This window comes from Budorcas taxicolor, chromosome 23 (genome assembly GCF_023091745.1).
Source record: "Budorcas taxicolor isolate Tak-1 chromosome 23, Takin1.1, whole genome shotgun sequence".
Taxonomy (NCBI): domain Eukaryota; kingdom Metazoa; phylum Chordata; class Mammalia; order Artiodactyla; family Bovidae; genus Budorcas; species Budorcas taxicolor.
The window spans coordinates 24,265,550-24,287,781 of NC_068932.1; the positions used below are offsets into that span (position 1 = coordinate 24,265,550).

General features: G+C 37.7%; 1 protein-coding gene across 1 annotated transcript in view; it reads right to left on the minus strand.

Moving 5' to 3' along the window:
- Window positions 1-4,028: 4,028 nt before the first annotated feature.
- CFAP43 (cilia and flagella associated protein 43) overlaps window positions 4,029-22,232 on the minus strand; it is a 103,422-nt gene continuing 85,218 nt past the window's right edge. Inside the window, exons 28-38 of the mRNA XM_052661087.1 lie at window positions 21,089-21,208; window positions 17,973-18,080; window positions 16,754-16,840; window positions 15,748-15,836; window positions 13,701-13,914; window positions 12,456-12,568; window positions 11,026-11,185; window positions 7,957-8,121; window positions 6,225-6,305; window positions 4,385-4,538; window positions 4,029-4,195 (exon numbers count right to left, since the gene is read on the minus strand). Coding sequence (XP_052517047.1) covers window positions 4,029-4,195; window positions 4,385-4,538; window positions 6,225-6,305; window positions 7,957-8,121; window positions 11,026-11,185; window positions 12,456-12,568; window positions 13,701-13,914; window positions 15,748-15,836; window positions 16,754-16,840; window positions 17,973-18,080; window positions 21,089-21,208 — 1,458 coding nt within the window. The remainder of the gene's footprint in view (window positions 4,196-4,384; window positions 4,539-6,224; window positions 6,306-7,956; window positions 8,122-11,025; window positions 11,186-12,455; window positions 12,569-13,700; window positions 13,915-15,747; window positions 15,837-16,753; window positions 16,841-17,972; window positions 18,081-21,088; window positions 21,209-22,232) is intronic.

Below are 22,232 nucleotides of genomic sequence, written 5' to 3' on the forward strand. Positions count from 1 at the left end.
TTTGTCACTTGTATTCTGTATCTCATTTAGTGAAATGATCATCTATTCTTTATAAAACCACATATGCTCATTTCCCACTTCAAGGCATGGTATACAGTTTCTTTTACATTCATCTGCCTTTCCAATCATATCTGTGAAAAAGGTTAAAGTTGGCATATCTATTCCATTAATAGGCTTCCCTGTGGCTCAGCTGGTAAAGAATCTGCCTGCAATGCTGGAGACCTGGGTTCGATCCCTGGGTTGGGAAGATCCCCTGGAGAAGGGAATGGCTACCCACTCCAGTATTCTGGCCTAGAGAATTCCAGGGACTGTATAGTCCATGGGGTCGCAAAGAGTCAGGCACTACTGACTTTCACTTTCACTCCATTAACAGTGACTCAGCCGAAACCCACCTTCACTGGGGGTGGTACCTAATCTGTTATCCTGGCCATAGGTAGACATATGACCCAACCTGGCCCAGTCCTTGAGAATCTGAAACTAAAGAAAAGAAAGCCCATCTCTTTTTGTGACCAGAGCAGTTGTATGTGAGCTTGGAAGCAGAAAAGCTTGTGTGTTTTAAGTGTGCCCTTACAGGGAAAGGCAGAGAGAGAACTTTGTGAGTCAGTGGTTTCTTGGTTCAGTCTTCCTGAGGACTTTCTGGGATTTCTGTTCTTGGGTCGTTTTAAGGGCTAACACAGCTTTGCTTGGGTTTTTTTGGTTTTAGTTTCCCCCTACCCCCAACCAAAAAAAAAAAATTCTTAAAAAAAAAAGTACTTCCCCTGCTACTTGGTAAATAGCTGTTACCCTAAGCTCCCCCTGCCCTCTACGCCCAAGTGCTCCTTTTTTCAGTCCAGTCCTTCCCCATGAGCCAACAAACTATTAATGTTGGCATATCAGGATTCTGCTCTTGTATGCATTCTGTTAGTGCCCATGTTCCTTACCCTCCCCACCCCCTCCCCAGTTCTTACCTTCTAGACATTGCCATTGTCACTGGCTTCTGTGAATCCAAGAGGACTGGCCCAGTCCTCACATGAGCCTTCCCTGGCTCTAGTATTCCCAGATGGGCATCCCTGGGAAGCTATGTTGCCTAGCCTCCACTGCTTCTTACTGCTCAGCCTGAGGTTCTAAGTGGGGCTGGGGAAGTGGCTTCCCTGGTGGTGCTGGCATTTGACTGCAGCTGCCCCACTGCTGATTAGCACATCTGGAGTCACCCTCAGATATTCACTTGGAAGAAGTACAGCATCAGTGAGACTCTGGTTTGGGAGAGTTGGGGAGGAGGTGGGGGTACAGTAAGGGGGATTTTTAAGGCCTTGGCTGAGGGCTCCAGCAGCTCAGTGGGCATTTCTACAAGCGGAGGGAGATCATGGAGTATGGATGGGGCTTATGGGAGAGGTTGGGGCCTAGGGATGCCCTTGAAGCAGTCCCCTTTTAAATAACTTGTTAATTTCACCTCCATTTAATAGGATATCTATTTTTAAAGAACTAGTGAATAAGAACTATTTTTATCCATTAAGATGAAAACTAACACTTAGCACTTGCTTAGACCATATTTCTAAATATATGTTAACTCACTTGAGTATTATAATTACCAAACACTCCAGTTTTAAAGATGAGGAAATTTTAAGATCAAGTGGTTATTTATCCCAAGGAACCCAGCAACAGACTCGTACTCTTAAGTCCTATCCTCAAAACCATGTTATGTTTGACCCAGTTAATTATATTACTACTTGATAAAATAGATAATATTTTAAAGGGCTATAAAGATATGAATATAACTGCTGTTAGTTCAGCAGAAGCTGAGAAGAATCAGAGAGCATTGGGTTGCACGACCCATGTGCCTTTCCAAAGCACCTACCAACACCCTCAAACCAGAAGATGCCTCCTGTTCCAAGTGCTGCTATGCTACTAGAATTCATCCTGGGGGCAAGAGACTTGCTAATTTCCATTCTATCTATGCCTCAAAGATGAGGCATTTAAGCAAGGAGCATTGCAAGATCACTCAGGGTGGACATTAAGAAAGAGAAACCACACAGGTTGTGTTAAGTCCCAGCAATCCAAAGAGCACTGTCCAGTGATATTTGTGGCCTTGACTAGTAACAAATGGAGGCTCCAACAGTTAATTTAGGTGACATGGAAACGTTACTAATGGACACTACCATGCTTAATAAGCCAAACTGACTAGGACTCATTCTAGGTCTAAGAAGGGGAGTTGTCAAAATGATACTGACTCTTATTTTTCTTACTATTCCCACTAAACTGGTGATCACTGAACAGGTGATCAATTATGGTACTATCCTGGCAGTTTTTAAACAGAACTTTTTAAAACTTCTAGAAAAATTTTTTTTCTAAATATAATATTTTATAATTCCTCTCTTGGCTTTACCTACACCAGTGTACACTGGATATGGTATTGCAGATTAAACAACAATTAATTCACGAATTGCAGAACGATGAGACATTGATTCCATTTGGAGATTGTGGTCAATGATCCTTCTGATTATCATCCTGGAATGCAGTCAGTCCATAGGCTATGGAAAGGCAAAGCGGTTTTCTGAACAGTTAATCTCATTACTTATCATCATCTACATGAATAAAGTGATAAACTATTTCATGGAAGTATAAGAATTCTTATCACCAAAGTCCTTCGCTTGTGGCTGTGTTTCTCCACACCAAACAATTCTCAAACACTATGTGGATGTCCTATAATACAATTCAACTCAGTTCTGACATCTATCTGGAGATAGCATCAGATTCCACAAGTTAAGGTCTTAGTCCCATAAGACTGCCCTCCACTTTAGATGTCAACTGAAAGCCTACATTGTCAACTCTGCTTCTGACCCACTGGCAATAAATAGGTTCCCGAGACTCTCCTTCCTTGGGTTCAATTAATTTGCTAGAATGGCTCACAAAACTCAGAGAAACATTTACCAAATTACCATATAAAAGGATCTGACTCAGGAACCTCCAGATGGAAGAAATGCATAAGTCAAGGTATGGGAAAAGACTCAGAGCTTACTTGCTCTCAGCACTCTCTCCAAACCCTGCCCTTGTGGGGTTTTATGGAGACCTCATTACATAGGCATGATCGATTAAATCACTGGTCATTGGTGATCAGTTCAACTTCCAGTTCCTTTACCTTCCCTGGAGGTGGGGGTGAGGGTGGGAGTGTGGGGAGGGTGGGTAGGTGGATTGGAGGTTGGGACACAGCGTTGGTTCGGGCAACCAGCCCCTATCCTTACGTGTAGTCCAAAAGTCACCTCATTAACAAGATACCTGTACCTCTCTCATCACTTAGGAAATTCCAAGTGTTTTAGGACCTCTGTGCCAGGAATGGGGTCGAAGACCAAATATGTATTTCTTCTTATAAATCACAATGTCACAAAATGAGAAGGCGTGTTTTTTCTGTTTACTAAACTCTGTTGAGTGGGACACAAAGTTAAGTTCTGTTGTAATAAATATGAGATAAAGATGATTATGTCATGTTTATGTAGAATGCTTACGTAGAAAATATCTTGTAATTTACAAATGATTTAGGGCTTTTAAAAAGTAAGCCACTTTGTTCACATTGACAGCAGAGGGAATAATCTTTAACATTCTATGAATTTTTTTCCAATTATAGAGAAGTGCTTACTGAAGAAAATGGGAAATACAGAAAAATATAAAAGATAAAAATCATAAGCATAATGTTTCTGGTAATTTTATAAAATTAGAAATGGCAGTAGTGGCTAAGAATAATTTTTTGTCTTTAAGACTGTCTATACTACTACTGTGAAAATATTTTTGATTAAGACAAAATAGATCTTGAATATATTCTAAGATAAAATCTTGTTCATTCTTGAATAAAAATAATTCATGTTATTTTAGACATTTATTCATGCAGGACAAACATTTTTATAATGATTAAGACTAAAATCAAAATTTGCTATCAAAAATATGACACTAAGAGAAGATTCTACTTAAATATTCTGATATAAGAGAAACAAATCATTTTAACCAAATGAAATTATTTTTAAAATGATTGATTTGGTCTTACGTTTTCCACAGTATTTTTACATTTGAACAAGAGCAGGAAATGTTTTCATTCTTAATCTTTCAACTTCAGCCTGTAGTATTGAAATCTGCTCAGCTTGTTGTTTTGAAATTTTTGTTAACTTTTGTTGTCGCATCATGTTTTCGTATCGTTCTTTGGCAATCTTTTCACAAGTCAGTTTAGACCCTATCCCCAAAATGAAGAAGATGGAATTAGTTGAATTATTATCTACATTTTAAAATACAGAAACAGCACTCTGAAATAGTTAAACATATGGAACATATACTGGTAGCTTTATAAACACTGTACAGATTTTAGGAATTCTGACTACTTTTAAACAAACGGACAGTTAATTAAAGAAAAAAAAAATCTCACCCATTGCATTACAGATGTCTTTTCTCTCTGAGACAGCCACCAGCTCTTCTCGTAAGTTGCAACCTAGGGTATAATTTGCTATATCTTTTTGATTGCTGTACCTTCTCAGTTTTTTAAGCAGCTTTTTGCAGTTCTCCACATTCTTTTTGTGTGTCTGAAATTTTTGTTGCCAGGACATCCCACAAAAATAATTTTGAAAGAAAATGTTTTATAAAGATATTCTTAAATTTTAAATACATTGTCATCATTAAGATATCTTACCACCATACCCCTAGTGCTTAGCATAATGGCCACACACAGTAGGTACTTAAATTATTTGTTGAAAGATAGAATGGTCTGTTAATATACATTTTAGAAGAAACTTTATATATTCTTAGAAATGAGAGATTTTAAGAACACAGCCTGGAGAGTACTTTGTTTCCATCTTATATATGTTAAACACTCAAAACTGAGTGCTCAGGCAGTTAGGGTAAAACAAAGCCTTTACAATGCCAAGGAAAGACTATCAACACTTCTACTACATAAAATCATAACCAAATGTGAAACAGGAAATTCACCTACACTCCAATAGCCCCAAAGGATGTTGAAGTGCTTCACAACCTAAATGTCCCTTAACAGATGAATGGATGAAGATGTGGTACATATATGTATAATGGAATATTGCTCAGTCATTAAAAAGAATGAAATAATGGCATTTGCAGCAATATGAACAGATCTGGAGATTATCATACTAAGTGAAGTAAGTCAGACAAAGACATATCATATGATCTTGTTTACACCTGGAATCTAAAGAAAATGATACAAATGAACTTATTTATAAAACAGAAACATACACATTTAGAGGACAAACTTATGGTTGCAGAGCTGGGGAATGATGGGAAAAAACAGAATGGAAGGTTGGGATTGAGATATACACACTTCTATATTTAAAATAGATAACCAACAAGTGAAGTCACTCAGTTGTGTCCAACTCTTTGTGACCTCATGGATTGTAGCCTGCCAGGCTCCTCCGTCCATGGAATTTTCCAGGCTAGAATAATGGAGTGGGCTGCCATTTCCTTCTCCAGGGGATCTTCCCAACCCAGGGACTGAACCCAGGTCTTCTGCATTGCAGGCAGACTCTTTACTATCTGAGCCACCAGGGAAACCAAGAGGATAACCAACAAGGACCTACTGTATAGCACAAAAAACTTCACTTAGTATTCTGTAATAACCTAAATAGGAAAAGAACTTGAAAAAGAATGGATACACATATATGTATAACTGAATCACTTTGCTGTACACCTGAAACTAACACATTATTCATCAATAATACTCCAATATAAAATTAAAATATTTTTTTAAAGTCCTTCTGGCTATCACAATGGTTATGGGTGCAAAGATGCTATTTAGGGACCTCTAATTACATCCATCCTAAAGGAAATCACTCCTGAATGTTCACTGGAAGAACCAATGTTGAAGCTGAAACTCCAATTCTTTGGCCACCTGATGCGAAGAACTGACTCATTTGAAAAGACCCTAATGCTGGGAAGGTTTGAAGGCAGGAGGAGAAGGTGACGACAGAGGAAGAGATGGTTGGATGGCATCACCGACTCAGTGGACATGAGTTTGAGTAAACTCTGGGAGTTGGTGATGGATAGTGAGGCCTGGCGTGCTGCAGTCCATGGGGTTGCAAAGAGTCGGACATGAATGAGCAACTGAACTGAATTACATCCTGAATATCATTATAAAAGACCAAGTTTTGGTAGGTTCTATTTGAATTCATGGTTTGAAAACTATTACTTTGTTCATATCATTCACAGATACTGGAAATATAATGATCAATATCTTTGATTCCTACCTTATCTAAAACAGCAATAGTCTGCTCCATTATTCCAATCTGAATGGCAATCAGAGTCTCATAGTTTGGTTCATTTAGGTACTTTGAGAGGAAAAAAGAAACCACAAAGTAAGTATATTTTTCTCTATTTTTTCCAAGAGATAATTTTATAAAGATTATCTTAGTTTTGGAAGTTCCTGTTTCTCATAAAAAATGTCTATCCAAGTGAGGATTGATTTGACTTTGTGCCATAATATTTACTCATGTTTAATTACTGATGCACTCACCTATATACTAATAACTACCAATGCCTACTTTATTTTCTCATTCATTCATTTATTCAACTCACCAGATATTTACTGTGTTTTACTTGACAGTGTCTCATGAGTTCCATATTAACAACATCCTACTAATAGTTAAAGATACTGAGGGAGATAACAAAGATAGATAACATGACCTAGACATCAAGAAGAAGAGAATAAGTAATATGATTAGTTGCCAGAAGATACATAAGTGACATGCAAATTAAAAGGTGGTTTGAGATGGGCTATGATTTCTCTGAGCTTGGGAAATCAAAAGGCTTTATGGATTAGGTGGCATTTGAACCAGACCTTCAAAAGTAGATAGATTCGGGATGTGAAAAAAATTGAGGAAAAATATTCCAGGTAGAAGAACCAGTATTGCAAAGGCACAGAGACAGAATCCTAGAAAATAGAATCTGTTTGGTTTGAAAATATTGATGTGTAAAAGACTAACAGGGGGAATGAATCTGAGAAAGATTGAAGGACACTCAGCACCACTTAAGAACTTGAAAATTCATTGGCCAGGTAAGAAGAGGAAGTTTAAAATGGAGCAGAGTAGGAATGTTATTAGAGCTGAATAGGAATGTGAATCTATAGATGAGATAGAGAAAAACCCAAAGTCAAGAGACTTGTTAGAAGATTGTTATAAAATACTAGAAACCATTGAAAGGGAAGAACTGAAGCAAGGTAAAGGCTAGGGGCACAAAGGATGAGGGAATATATGGATACACTAGATAAGGCTTGGAAGACAAGGGAAGGAGAGGAATCAGAGGACAGCAACTTTAATCCCAAGTGAATGGCTGAAAGAACAGAAATAAGCAAAATAAGAAGAGGACATGGAAAGAAACACAGAGCTGAGGGCAGAATCTTAATCACTATCCTTAAGAGGTGGAAATAAAGAGAAGTCAGGAAAAGAGGCAGAGTGGTTTGACATGTTGGAAGAAATACAGGAGAAAGGAGGGATGATTAAAACCAAAACAACAGGCAATATTAAAAATGAAGATGGACCTCCCAGGAGAGGTCCAGTGGTTAAAACTCTGCTTCCACTGTGGGGGGCGGGGGAGTTTGTGGGGAAATGTACGTATGATCCCTGGTTGGGGAATTGAGATCTCACATGCTCCTGGCCAGAAAGAAAAGAAAAAAGAGAGAATGAAGACGGTCAATGGTCAAATACTACAGGGATGGTGATGACTGGGAAAGGGATCACTAGATTTGACAATTGGGAAATTCCCGGTGAATTGCAAGATAGAACTATACTACTGACTGGGTCACAAAGAACCAGAGGCAGCAAATATAAACTAAAGAAGAAACAGAATCCACAGTCACATTATGAAATACTATGCACAGGATATGCTTGACACCACAGAGCATCTTATTAAATATTGGTTGAATGAGTGAATACATTAATGACTGAAATTAAAATTATATAGTGGGGCACAGGGAGAACTTACCTTTTGACGATCTTTTGAAAAAAACAGCATCTGAATATCCCAAGCCTTCTGATTTAGATCTTCCATTTCCATCTCCATCTTCTTATGTTCCCACTCAATCTGAAATATTCCTTTATGGACTTCTTTACTTTCCATCATGCTAGCAACCTTCTTTTGTCCTTGAGTCTTAAAAAAAAAATCACACACACTACTGGCATTCATATAACATTCTGCATTCAGAATAGTTGAAGCTGAATGCTTTTCTTAGAAAACACTTGGAATGCAGAGATAATTCTATCTTCTTTTAAAAATGTAGCAGATATTAGAAATTACTTCATGGGCACAATCTGATCATGATATAAAGCAAGATAGTTACTAAACAGAAAGGATTATAAGATAATTTGAATGGCATAGCCAGTTTACTTTTATGTCAATGATTAGGCAGAAATTCCTTCGACCATCATCAATCTGTAAGTGTTTGTACCCCTATTCTCCCCTGCTTCTTGACACTAAAGATAAAGGATTGTAGTTTAACACACTAGGCACAATAGTATCTGGTTGGTAGCTAGTGAGAAAACAAGAAAACTGAATGGGTTAAATATGATATTTAATAATTTGGATGTTCTATACTTCATTTCAAATGGACTACGTGAAGTTCAGTAATATTTTCATGAAACTGTTCCCCCAGATTGCTAACTGAAACTACTAAGATTCTACAATAAATTTGTATGTGAGTTTCATCAGTTAACATTTTATATTTTTCCTCTCTTCTCCTTAGAGAACTTAGCTTTTTCAAGATCATGCCATTAGACTATGCCAACTGCTACTCTCTTTAAAAATTATTTTTATCTTTTGATCATTGCTTGGCCTCAATTCCTCGAATTTCTCACTTTCAATGATATTTTCTCTGTTTGCTCAGCCACCCAGCTCCCATGACCATACCCTTGATCTTGTCAACACCAGCTCCCAAATCTTAAGGTCAAACATTTCTCTGCAGCAGTACCTCTCAAATGGGCATAACATTGCCCCACCAGCGGACATTCAACTACATTGGGAGGTATTTTGGCTGACAACCGGAAGGGGAGGCATTGCTAATAGTAGGTAGAGGCCAGGGGTGCTTCTAAACTCCACATAATACATAGCACATGAGCTCTCTCCAACAAATAACCATCCAGCTCAAAAGTCAGTAGTCCTGAGGTTGAGAAACACTTCTGTCAAACTACTACATCTCCTCTCTGCTTTCCTTTCAGTCAACTTTTTCATAAGATTTATTAATAGTCCCAGTCTCAACTTCCTCACTTCATGTTATTTCTTCAGCCATCGCCATTTGAGCTCCTGAACCAACACTCCGAGTGTTGACAACCATGCTCTTGTCAAGTAATTGATATAGTGCATGGTTCCCTCTTCTGTGGAACTGTTTATTTCATGGTTTTTAAGTATATAGAAGATCAATATGGAAATAAAGGATTTGAACGAGACCTAAGAGACATACACAGAATGCCTCACTCAGTACCAGCAGAATACACACTATTCTGTATTCTCAAATACAGACCATATGTTTGGCCATAAAATGAATCCAAATACATTTTAAAAGATGAAAATCATACAAAGTGTCTGATATGACCACAAGGGAATGAAATTAGAAATCAATAACAGAAAGAAAACCGGAATATTTGCAAATATGTGGAGATTCAGTCATATATTATTAAATAATCAATGGGGGCAAAGAAGAAATCATAAGCAGTATTAGAAAACACTTTGAAATGAATGTAAGTGAAAATAGAACATACCAGAACTTATATAAATCCTTCTCAAACACTTAAGAAAAAAATTGAAAAGAAGGGGATACGTCCAAACATTTTATGAGGGCAATATTTCCCTGTTATCAAATCCAGAAAAAGACACCACAATAAGAGCAAATTATAGGTCAATATCCTTGATAAATATGGATGCAAGAATCCTGGACAAAATATAATATCAAGCCAAAGTCAAGAATACATTAAAAGGATCATACACACACACACACACACACACACACACACACACACACCCCTAGACATACGTTCAGACTGCTGAAAATCAAAGATAAAGAGAAAATCTCAAAGGCAGACACACTACATTAAGAGGTACAAAGATTAAAAAGATACAGTAGGCATCTTGTCAGAAGTTCTGTAAGCCAGAATAAGACGAACAACTTTAAAGTGAAAAGACTGAGAGACAGAGACAGAGTCTGTCAATCCAGGGAACCCAGCGAAATATCTTAATAATAGAGGTGAACCAAAGACAATTTCAGACAAAGGAAAACAGATTTCATTACCAGCAGACAATTCAGTTAAGTTAAAAGAAGTTCTTTAAGCAGAAGGTATATAATACAAAACAGAAACTTCAATCCACACAAGGAAGGATCTCTTGAAATAGTGAAATTGAAGGGAAATAGAAAATCATTTCTTCTTTATTTTTAATCACTCTTAAAGACAACCGACTGCCTAAAGGAACAATAGTAATGCAACGTGGGTTACGAGCAAGTAATACGTGTAGCAACATTAGCACATAATTTCCAAATAGCCCCAAGTCCCCAAATATTTGGAAATTAAACAACATACTTCTAAATAACCTATAGTAACTTCTAATAGGAAGTTACATGGGGAATTAGATAATATTTTAAATGGAAAGAAAATAAAAATACGAACTATCAAAATTTGTAGAGTGTAGCTAAAATAGTGCTTAGAAGGAAAATTTTAACATTAGACGTTTATATTAAAAAACAAGCAAGATCTGAAATTAATTATCTAAGCTTATCAAACTTATCATTAGGTGAGGAAATTGACTCTAATGAAATGATGGTATATTAGAATGAACATTTAACTCTATGGTCTTGAACTTCTTTTTACCTTAAAAGTATCTGGCAAGCTTTTAAAAAATATATCCATGTCTAGAGGTGGGGCCTGGACACATGTGTGAACTTCTTCAGGGTAGGAAACACCTACCCCAACTGAATGACAATGATTTCCCATAGAAATGGGGGAACATGAAAACTATTTGGCACAGCAGGTGACATGTTGTTTTTTTCTTTTTTAAAATGCTAATTACCCGAATCACAGAATTCAAGTCTTCAATTATTATCTTGTTGATGAGGATTGCATCAGAATAATCCAGCATTAACTGGAAATTCTCCAGTTCAACCTGTCCTTGTTTAAGGAGGATTTGGATCGTCAAATTCAACTGGAATTTCACTTTGTCTTCCTGTAATCTAAATTGAAAAAGACTTCAAAATAAGTAGTTGTGACATATTTACATTCCAAAGTTCACCTATCATTTGATATATACATTCAATAAAATATGTATGATATAAAAATTGAATATAAAATTCAAAATTAATTTTACTTAAGCTGAAGGGAAACACACTGGAGATTAATGTGGAAAATATTTTTCCAATGACAAGCTTTCCTAGAGATCTCTGTGATACTTCTTTTCTTGAGGATATGGAATTACACTTGGGCTGCTTACAGAATGGTATGCACAGAAACACATTCATAAAGTGTTACTTCATGATTAAGAAAAGATCAATATGCTTTTGAACATAAGTGGAAAAAAACAGAGACACTACCAAATAACAAATCTTTAGGTAGATTTGTTCTGACTTCATGTATTGATCTCTGATATTATATTAACAATGTTTAATCTGCATGCTACTTATCAAATCTATTTTTAGGTAATCCATATTCTTGCTTATTACCTAGATCTGAAAATGATGTTTAATGATGAATTTGGAGACATCAGAGAAGTATTTATCAATGTGGCTATAATATGGCCAAAAGTGAAGCAAGGACAGAAGACAGTATCTTAGTCACTCAGGAAAATGCAACAAGCTCCCCTGAAGAAAAATATTAGCTTATCAGGCATATAGATGGAAATTTCTTGGATATCTGCTTAAATTTCCACACTGTTTGCTTCTGTGGCTTGAGCCTAAAAGTACTTACTAGCAGAAACATATTCTTTATATTTTTATGTGGAAGGAGATTAAAATAAAAGCCTTTCCCCAAACTTACATGTTTGTTAAGTAAGTCACAGGGATATAAGGTATACCATAGGGAATATAAATATAGTCAATAATATTATCAGAATTTTGTATGATGACAAATGCTAACAAGGCTTATCATGGAGATCACTGAGTAATGTATAGCAATATCAGATCACTATTGGTGCATCTGAAACTAATATAAGTAAATTACACTTCAAATTCTGAAAAGGATTCTAAAAAGGAAAAACATTGAAAAGTAAAAAAAGAAAAACTTGATGGTTTGCAGTAAGAACAGGGAGCATGAAGGTAAATTTCATTCTGCAATAAGGTCTTACATAACAAAATACACTTCTCAAAGAGAAGCTATAAAGCATGAATAGGTAAAGTCAGTGCCAGCTGTAAACCAGTGAGTCAGCACTCTTCCCCCATGATAACACAACTTAATTTAGCCCTAGCTTAGATTTTGAAAACATGAACGTGAATGAAAGGTTCAAATTACAGGATGAGCTCATGGAACACTTTTTCAATTTCATGTTGCACCTTCTCATCATCCTCAGTTCTTCTTCGGAGGAAAGCCACCATTTCTATTAAGCCAGCAGCTTTCTGCTTTACCTGAAGAAATCAAACCACAAACATCTCAGAACATACAGAGCTTTAGAAATAAAAGCAAACTAATTTTAAAGAACTTGAGAAATATACATCTTTTAAGTTTGTTACAAAACCTTAAGTCCAACTTCCTAACAAATTAGCAAAAATTTAAATCCCTGCCATTATGTAATACAAGAAACTTGAAACTTACATGGCACATCCCATGAATAATTAGAAAAGTATCCCCCAAAAGTGTCAAAATTGCTTCTCACTGAAAGACAATATGCATGCAGCTAGGATTTTTCTGATATCTTATTATCTTAGACAACATTTTACAGTCATAGATACTTCAACAAAAATATGACAGCCTCATACATGTGGCACCCAATTTAGGGAATCTGGGGGAGTGGAGGCAGGGTGTGGTCAAGAAGCAACAACAGGAAGGAGTTTTTCCCCAATTAAACACACTCTCAAATTCCTACTGTTTTTTTACATTAACAAAACATTCTAGCAAAACTATAAAGTTTGTTCTGGTTGGTTCGGGTGAAATATAATTCTAGTCTATGCAAAAGGAGATTAACACTACTCAAGACCAGAGCAGACAGAAAAAGCTGTGTCTACAACAGTGTCGTCCAAGAGAAATGTCATGTGAGCCACCAATGCCAGCTGCATACATAATTTTAAATTTTGTAGGAGCCACGTTACAAAAGTGAAATGAAACAGGTGAAATTACTGCTTTATTTAACACAATATATCCAAAACATTATCATTTCAACCTGTAAAGAATATAAAAAATATTGGGACATTTTCCATTCTTTTTTTCATACTAAGTCTTCTAACTCTGCCCATATTTTCCAGTAACAGCATGTCTCAATTAGAACTGCCCACATTTATTTCACACAAAAAAATAACCGTGTCTGGCTAATGGCCGTCATTTTGGACAGTGGGTCTACAAGTAGGCCTGTACTTAGCCCTCAATCAGACTAAGGTTAATATTTTATTTCTTTATCATTATTATTAATATTACTAACTGCTAGCCTAGTGGGAAACCTAAATAATTAGATTTTCTTAGAAGGACTGACCACCATAAACTATATATTTGACACTAGCATACTAAGTGAAATGAAATAAAATAGAATGATAAAATGTTATATACTTTCTGTTCATTTTCCACTTTTGCTCTTCTGGCCATGCAGAAATGTTCCCAGATGGAGGTGTCCAAGCCTTCTGGCATATTATTAATACTGTCCAAGTCATCCATGGCTTTCATTAACTGGGCAAAGGCATCCTGATTCAATTTCCCAGATCCTGGTCGCTCTCCGAAAGGCACAAGACTGGTCGTTTCTGCGTGAATTTTGTGTTTGTGAATCCTGGTATTATCAATAAAAGCCCATCAATGTTTCATATTTTCACATACAAAACAATCACTGTTAAATAATATAACCTTTAGCAGAGGTGTGACACTGCATGGCACTTCCCTGTGGTTAGTGGGTGGATTACCCCAAAGAGAAAAGCACCTGCTGGGACCTTTCAACATCTCTGGGATCCTCAGACATGACCTTAAGTGGACTACAGATGTCCCCCAACTGCAATCAGCACTGGGAGCTTTAACTGCATGAGAAAATGTCTCCGTTCTGGGCATTTTAAGCAGGCAAGTTAAATGCCTGAGAGAAGTACGGGTATTCCCTGGTTCTGACCCACACACCCTCTGCTGATGTCCTTGCTGCAGGTGAGTAGCCTGGAATATGTTCAGCTAAATGTGCACCTGGAGAAGTGCCTCTTTTTTTAATCTACATTATGGATTGGTTTTTTTGCCTGGGCTGCAGCTGGGAAGAGAAGGGTACTGAGATTTGTACCAGCACTCACTCTCAAGGTGCCTCACAATATGCTGTGAAGTTACTATGCTAAGTCGCTTCAGTCGTGTCCAACTCTGTGCGACCCCATAGACAGCAGCCCACCAGGCTCCCCCGTCCCTGGGATTCTCCAGGCAAGAACACTGGAGTGGGATGCCACTTCCTTCTCCAGTGCAGGAAAGTGAGAAGTGAAAGTGAAGTCACTCAGTCATGTCCAACTCTTCGCGATCCCATGGACTGCAGCCTACCAGGCTCCTTCGTCCATGGGATTTTCCAGGCAAGAGTACTGCAGTGGGGTGCCATTGCCTTCTCCGTGAAGTTACTATAGTTATCGTCTTTTTCTAGAAGGAAGTGAGTCTCTGAGAGAAGTGACTGACCAAGGCCACAGGTCTGATAGGTGTGGAGTCAGTATTTAAAGCTAATGCTGCTGGACAATACAGCTTGTACTTTTTCCACTACTGCCTTTTGATAGGTCTCACTTCTTTCTTCATAGGCATATATAACTCACTCCTTTAAAAACAGGGAAACCAAGATACAAGATTTGTTCTAGGCTGAATTTCTCAGGTTGCATATAATCTGTCAAAAGTGAGAGAATCAGTTTGTATCTTAGACACAGATAAGCCTACACCTTTGTGACAAACTCCCTGATTACATTATGTTTGATTAAAAATTATGGAAATCTATATAGGTAAAAATTTGGAAATCTGTGAAATTAATTGTTTGGTACTCTCAAGTATCAAAATCAGATGTTTTAGAACTATTTTGATAATGGTTATTGTCAGTCATTCATACTGGCATTTTTCAAACTTTGTCTTGAACACAATCACATGAGATGCTCTGAGGAAAGGGTCTGGAAAACACGCCCTACTCTATTTCTCACATGGGATGCAAAGGCTACAGAAAGTTCTGAAATGTTCTTCAGTAAAGAAAATTATGTATCTTTTTCAACCCTGTATTTCCTTACACTTATTTTGTCCTGGAAGCCTTTTATGTGTAATTCCAATTCACACCGCAAGGGATGCATATGTGTTAGAACACATCTTGGGAAAAACAGTTTATAAATCTGTCTGCCATCTATATCTTGTCAGGAGCTACTTTCATGTATAAAACAGAACCTATAATAGCACTATGATTACCTAGACACTTAATTTTTAAATAATGAAGTTATCAGTCTTCATTGCCTACTGTTAAGATAAAATAATCTTTAAAAAACTGAGTTAAGATCAAAATACTTGGACATTTTCATGTAAATGATGTTACACTGAATATTGTGAAATAATTGGGAGAAAAAGCTGAAATCTAATAACAATTGTTTTTTCTCAGAAACATGATAACAAAGGAGAAACAAACCTTGGTCGGCGTTTAAAAAGTTTGTAGAGTATATCCACCTGATGACTGGGAATTTCAGAAAATTCCTTTTTAAAGCTGCGATCCAGAACCTAAAGAAAAACATATCATTCCCAGGATTGCAACTTTGTTCAGAAGGCTTTTATCTGTGACAATACTCTCTAAAATATTAATTGTATCACTTTGATTTTTTAAAAATCCATGAATACTTGGTTTATAACATAGACTTGTTAAAGGGTGACCACTCACTGTGCAAGGATTTCATAAAGATTTACCTTAAAGAAGAAGCACCTCAGTAAACTAAAAATATTATTTCATATAAGAGGTCTTAGAAATCACTTAGAACTGAAGTGAAGTGAAAGTGAAGCGTTCGTCACTCAGTAGTGTCCGACTCTTTGCAGCCGTATAGACTGTAGCCTTCCAGGCTCCTCTGTCCATGGGATTCTAAAGGCAAGAAACTGGTGTGTGTTGCCATTCCCTTCTCTAGGAAATCTTCCTGACCCAGGGTTTGAACCCAGGTCTCCTGCATTGCAGGCAGATTCTTTACTGTCTGAGCCACTAGGGTTTTATTTAGAACTGAACTTTCACAAAATAATATTTATAAAACAGACAAGGTACCTCTATTTTGTTACATTCCATTCTATTCTTCTGTTTGCTTTTCTATCTTAGTCTTTTCCATTTATAAATCTGCTGGTCATAGCCTACTTAATTGATTTCATAACCAACTAAGGGAGATTGCAACCTGAAGTTTGAAAGGCTCTAAAGTCTAGATGAGCTCTCTCCTTTTTTGTGCAAGAGAAAGCTTAAACCAGAGAAGTTTACAAAAATTTATTTTACACAGTGATTTTTAGAAATACACAATGACATAGAATGGAGTTTACCCATAACTGAGAATTACAGTAGGAGAAAATTCTATGAGAAGATTAGACTGTATCCCTTTTAATCTTCCCCAAATCCAGGCAGCAGCAATGCTATCACACTGGGAAGTGACTGAGGCAACAGCTCTCACTTTGTCTTCCGCCAGTAAGTTGTCATAGTGTTCCTTGTACATATCCAGGTCTTCTCTAGACTTCCGGATGGCCTCCGTGGTCTGGTTCTAGAATAACATCAGGAATAGAAGATCAGAACAGGATAAATACAAATATTGAGCATACTAAAAAGAACAAGGAATTCCCTAGTACAAGATTAATGTAAATTGAAGTATCAATTATAGATAACATTCATAGAAGAAAGTAAACCGACTGGAGGCTTTGAAAGGACAAACATCCCAATCACCTGTTTCAAAGTGTAGCCAGCTCTGTACATGAGTGTGTAAGTGACCAGGGAGCATACTACACCCCTGGCAGAGCAGTATGGGTGGTGAAATTGTACAGGCTTGGGAGTCATGTGGGCCTGGGTTCTGAGAGACTGGATATATATTAGTAAATGGAGGATGGCCAGGCCATATATAAAAATAGAACTGACTCACAGTCTGCAACCAGCCAGGAATTGAAACCACAACCTCTGCAGTGATTGGCCCCTAAACTATCAGAACTTGGTCAATAACTTTCAGCTTTCCTAATTTTTGCCACCATTTTCAACTGAGGACCAATCAGGGAACCCCAAATCTGCTTCCCAAACCAAACACATAGGTAGCCCAGCTTCTAAGTAACTTGCCCCAGGCTTCCCCATGCCAACAACTCCTAGTCAGGATACAGCTGAAGCCCTTTCTTATTTTCATTAAATGGCTTTCTCATCCCCCTGCTAGCTTTTGAGTGTCTGGCAAACACAAATGAATGTCATATGATACTTTAAATCATTCATTCATAAATGTCACTTATTAATACTATTAATAAAACCTGACATCTTTTGAAAATTCTGTGACAAGCATTTTGTATTCATTGTCTCTTTCATGAAACATATCTATTAGCATTTTTAAAAATATTACAGCTTTTCATTCTATAAGCTAACCCATTACTTACATATTTAGTGAAACAGAGTGCCAAATGGTCCAGAGAGAACAATACACCCTAGAGAAGAGCTTGAAAATAGCTTTAATGGTTATGTCTTGTCCAAGGTCCCATAGCCAGTCAGTGGTTAAAAGTCCCAGACAGGGAGCCAAGGAACACACACACATTTGAGAAGGAATGTAGAAAGAAAGAAGGGGCCAGGCAGGAGTGTGGACTCTTGTCAAGTGGGAGCAGTTGGTCAGAAACTGCTGATACTCAGATATCAGACACTGTATTTACCCTCTCCTCCTGCTTCCTTGCAAGGTAGTTGTTCAGGAATGTTTCTCTGGAGCTTATTTCTTCATCCAACAGCAAAGAGAAAATAAGGTTGTTTATTTTCAATTCCTCCTGCAGAAATATTTTAAAAGGGGAAAAACGATCAATGTGCCCACCTGGGAAAGGATTTTCTATTGAGGGTCACAGTCTTGGCACTCACCAAGCAAGTTTATGACACACAAGAAAGAGAAATTCTTTTCAAGAAAAAGGGAATATAAACTTGCAATAACGACTCAGTTGTTTTTACCTTTTTTCAATTTTCATTGCAAGATACAACATATACATAGGAAAACACATAAAACAAATGTATAGTTTAATGAGTTATTATTAAGGCAAAACACTGTTGTAATCACCACTCAGTTCAAGAACTGGAACTTAACCAGAGCCCTTCCATATGTCCCCATCCTAATCTCAACTCCAATAATAACCACTGTCTGGACTTTTACAGTAATCACTTCCTTGTGTTTCTTTACAGTATCATTACCCAAATACACATCTTCTGAGCACTACTGTATAACTTGTCTGTTGAAAAAACTGTCACATTTTGAAAGCCTATTATTATCCACAGGTTCTCGTTCAGCCCTTTCTTTCCCTCACATTTATTTGTAGTTATCTGTAGTTTCACCTAGTCTGATTTTTGCTCATTGCTTACTTATGGTGAGTTCAACAGAATCCTTTACCCCATGTGTTTCTTGAAAATTTGCAGCTGGGTCAGGGGACAGATCAGACCTATGTCTGATCCTTTTAAAAGACCATAGGGGACATGGTGTTTTTTGATCAGGAAACACGTAGTGTCAAATTGTCTTTCTTTCTGAGACGTTAGCAGCTATAGATCTCAGGGCTTAGGTTCATTAATCCTTTGAGAGCTGCAAAATGGTGATACGATATTTCTATCATTCCTTCTTCACTTATTAATTGAAATCCTTTCATAAAGGCATGCTTCTCCCTATCTGCTATATGGTTACCTGGTGGTGTAGTTCATACAGAAAAGCAGAGTAAATTCTTGACACTTTATTAGTTTTTAGATAGTAAACTGGTTTTTATCCTTTGAAGGCATTTTTATTTTTAAAACATCACAAATTCATTAACCTAATAAATTTGATTGGCTTCAATTAATTGCAATTGTTATCATTGTTGAATCTTAAATTGTCCCATTTAGGGGATCTTTTAAAGTGGACTTCTTTTGATAGTAGCCTTTAATAATTTCCTCATTGTCTTGTATGAAAATCTTCCCTGGTGGCTCAGATGGTAAAGCATCTGCCTACAATGCGAGAGATGCGGGTTCAATCCCTGGGTCTGGAAGATCTCCTGGAGAAGGAAATGGCAACCCACGCCAGTATTCTTGCCTGGAAAAACCCATGGACGGAGGAGCCTGATAGGCTATAGTCCATGGGGTCACAAAGGGTTGGACATGACTGAGTGACTTCACTTGTATGAAAGGATGTTTTAAGTATGTCTTTAAAAAAATAACAGCTTTATTAAGATGTCTTTCACAATCCATACAATTCGGTTCTTTAAAGTCTGTAGTTCGATGGTTTTTTAAAGTTATATTCTCAGTTGTGCAACAACACCACAATTTTAGAATATTTCAGCACTTCGAAAAAAAATCTGTTAGCAGTCATTTCCCATTTCTCCCCACACCTTCCAGAGGTCTTCCTGCCTCCACCCCAAGGCAACCGCTAATTAACTTTGTCTCTATGGATTTGCCTCTTCTGGACATTTCCTACAAATAGAATCACTCAACATGTGGCCCAGAGTGTCTGGCTTCTTTCACTTAGCATGCTTTCCAGGTTCATCCATGTTGTAGAATGTACTAGTACTTTTTATTGTTGAATAATATGCCATTACATGAATAAACAACATTTTATTTATTCATTCATAGTTGGACATTTGGGTTATTCCACTTTGGGGCCATTATGATTAACGCACTCTTATGACTAATGCTGGAGCACTCATTCTCAATCTCCCTCACCAACTACTCTATGCACACATTCCCTCCCTCCTGGGCCTGTGACCATGTTCTCTTTGTGGCCACAACTCCCGAGGAACAGCCCCTCTCCCATGGCTACAGGTCTTACTGGGTCCTGGGAATAGTGCCCTTCCCTTAGCCATACTGGCTTCACGTTACCTCTAGTCTCTGGGAGTTTTGCCACTCTTTGCTGTTTCCCTTAACCCTGCCCATACCTCAGTTAGGAGTCCCTGCATCCCCCGCTCTTATATGTAACCCTTTCAGGGTATTTTTCCTGTTGGGACCCTGACAGTACAGACACCATCCAGGAGCTTTCTTAACTCCTCTCATCTTTCTTGGTCGATACCCTTTGCTTTGGTGAGATTCATCTTCCATTAACTTGCAGAGAATGGGTGCTCAAAAATTTTTGAGACCTTGCATTTCTCAAAATATCAGCACTCTCTTTTTATATTCAGTTAATAGTTTGGTCTGACATAGAATCTGTTAGGAATAATTTTCCCTCAGAATTTAAAGGCTTCATTCTTTGTCTTCTTGTTTTTAAGTTATTGTATACTTCATTTACATTCTTATTGCTGAATCAAAGTAAGTCAGATTTTTCATCTGATTTTTTGGAGCATGTAGACTATTCGGTCATTCCACATATAGGATGAGCCCAACCCTTTACCAGTTTCTGGTATACCAATGAGTATAAGGATGAACAGGAGAGACTCAGTCCCTACCCTCATGGAGCTTAGTCTTGGGAACATTAAAAAGTAACTCAATAAATTAAAATTCAGTTGTATTAAGTGATAGAAAGTAAAAGAACAGAGTATATAACAGGAAGATCTAACCTAGTTGGGACCTGACAGATGGGTAAATATAGTGCAGGAAGCAAAGAGGTTGGAAGAGAGTATTATTGGCAGAGTTGGGAGCAAGGAAGTGTGAACCAGGTGGCAGAGAGCGGAGCATGGCAAGTGAGGGGGAGGGTGGCACAGATGAGGCTGGAACAGGATGCAGGGCCAGCAAGTACAGGGCCTTCCTGCCAGACAGGGTGTTGCTCTTTATCCTGAGAAGAGTGAAAGGCCTTGGAGGCTCCTTAAAAGAATGTCATATAAGTGAAGCTTTTATTTACCTGGTTGACAACCATCTCTGCCTTCACTCTCCTTTCAAACAGTCTTTTCAAATGTTCATCAAAATTCTGTGTGCTTTCTTGAATAGAATTTTGAAGTTTCTTCATTTCTGTTTCTAAAGACTAAAAGGAAATCAGCACCAAAGTTAACATGTAGGAACATCAGATGTTCCTAGGGAGTGATTGTTTACATTTTGCCAAAAGGAAGGGGCAGGTGGAGGGCAGGCCTTGTGAAGTATTCTGGGCTTCCCCTTCAGCCACAGATGTTACTCCTGGGTCTGTTATATTGTCTCTCTACTTTTACATATGTTTGACATTTTCCATAATACAAAGGTTTGTTTTTTTTTTTTACAAACCTTCAAAGGAGTCTTTTTTCTTTTGTAAATATAAGAGATGTATACAACATGTAAGACTACAGCATGCATCTATGGAAAAATCCAGTAGAGAGGGGCAAACTTATGCTGCAGGGAAATGGGGCAGATGGCTGGAGCGACAGCATTAAACAGATGGATGGGACGGGACCCAGTGCATGGAGTGAAACATGAGGTATGGGTGGCTACAAGGCCATTTTATCCGAGAAAGGCAAGAAGGATCTATGGATTCAAGGTGGATGGGTGGTAGATGTGGTGGGAGAAGGGTAAGGAAAAGCTCTTCTAGTTGCTCCTCTTCTCTGAGCGAAACTAAGGGGAGAGTTGAGGGTCAGGTGTCAGAAGTCTGAGGACAGAGGAGAGCACACAGCATGGTCCTCTAGGATCTTGCCACTTAAAGTGTAGATCACCGACCAGCAGCAGCAGCTGAACCATGTGGCTTCTCAATAGAAAAGTAGACTCTCAGGGGCCTTCTCTATCCTCAGAATGAAAGAATCTGAATCTGCATTTTAAAAAAGATCCACCAGGTTAAACCAAGGGGAAATTGAAACCTGGGGGGAGAGGGGATAGCATCGTTGAGCAACTTTAAGAACCCAATAAGGACTAATGTCATCAGAGTGAAACCATGGAGCATTTTTTCTTTTCTTTTTTTTAATGATCTCACGGTGATTTAATTTTTAAATTTTTTTAATACTATGATTGTGAACTATTATTTTGATTCTTTAAATATAGCTAACATGGGGTCATTTCCTGAGTTTGGGGGCAATGCTAAGAAAACT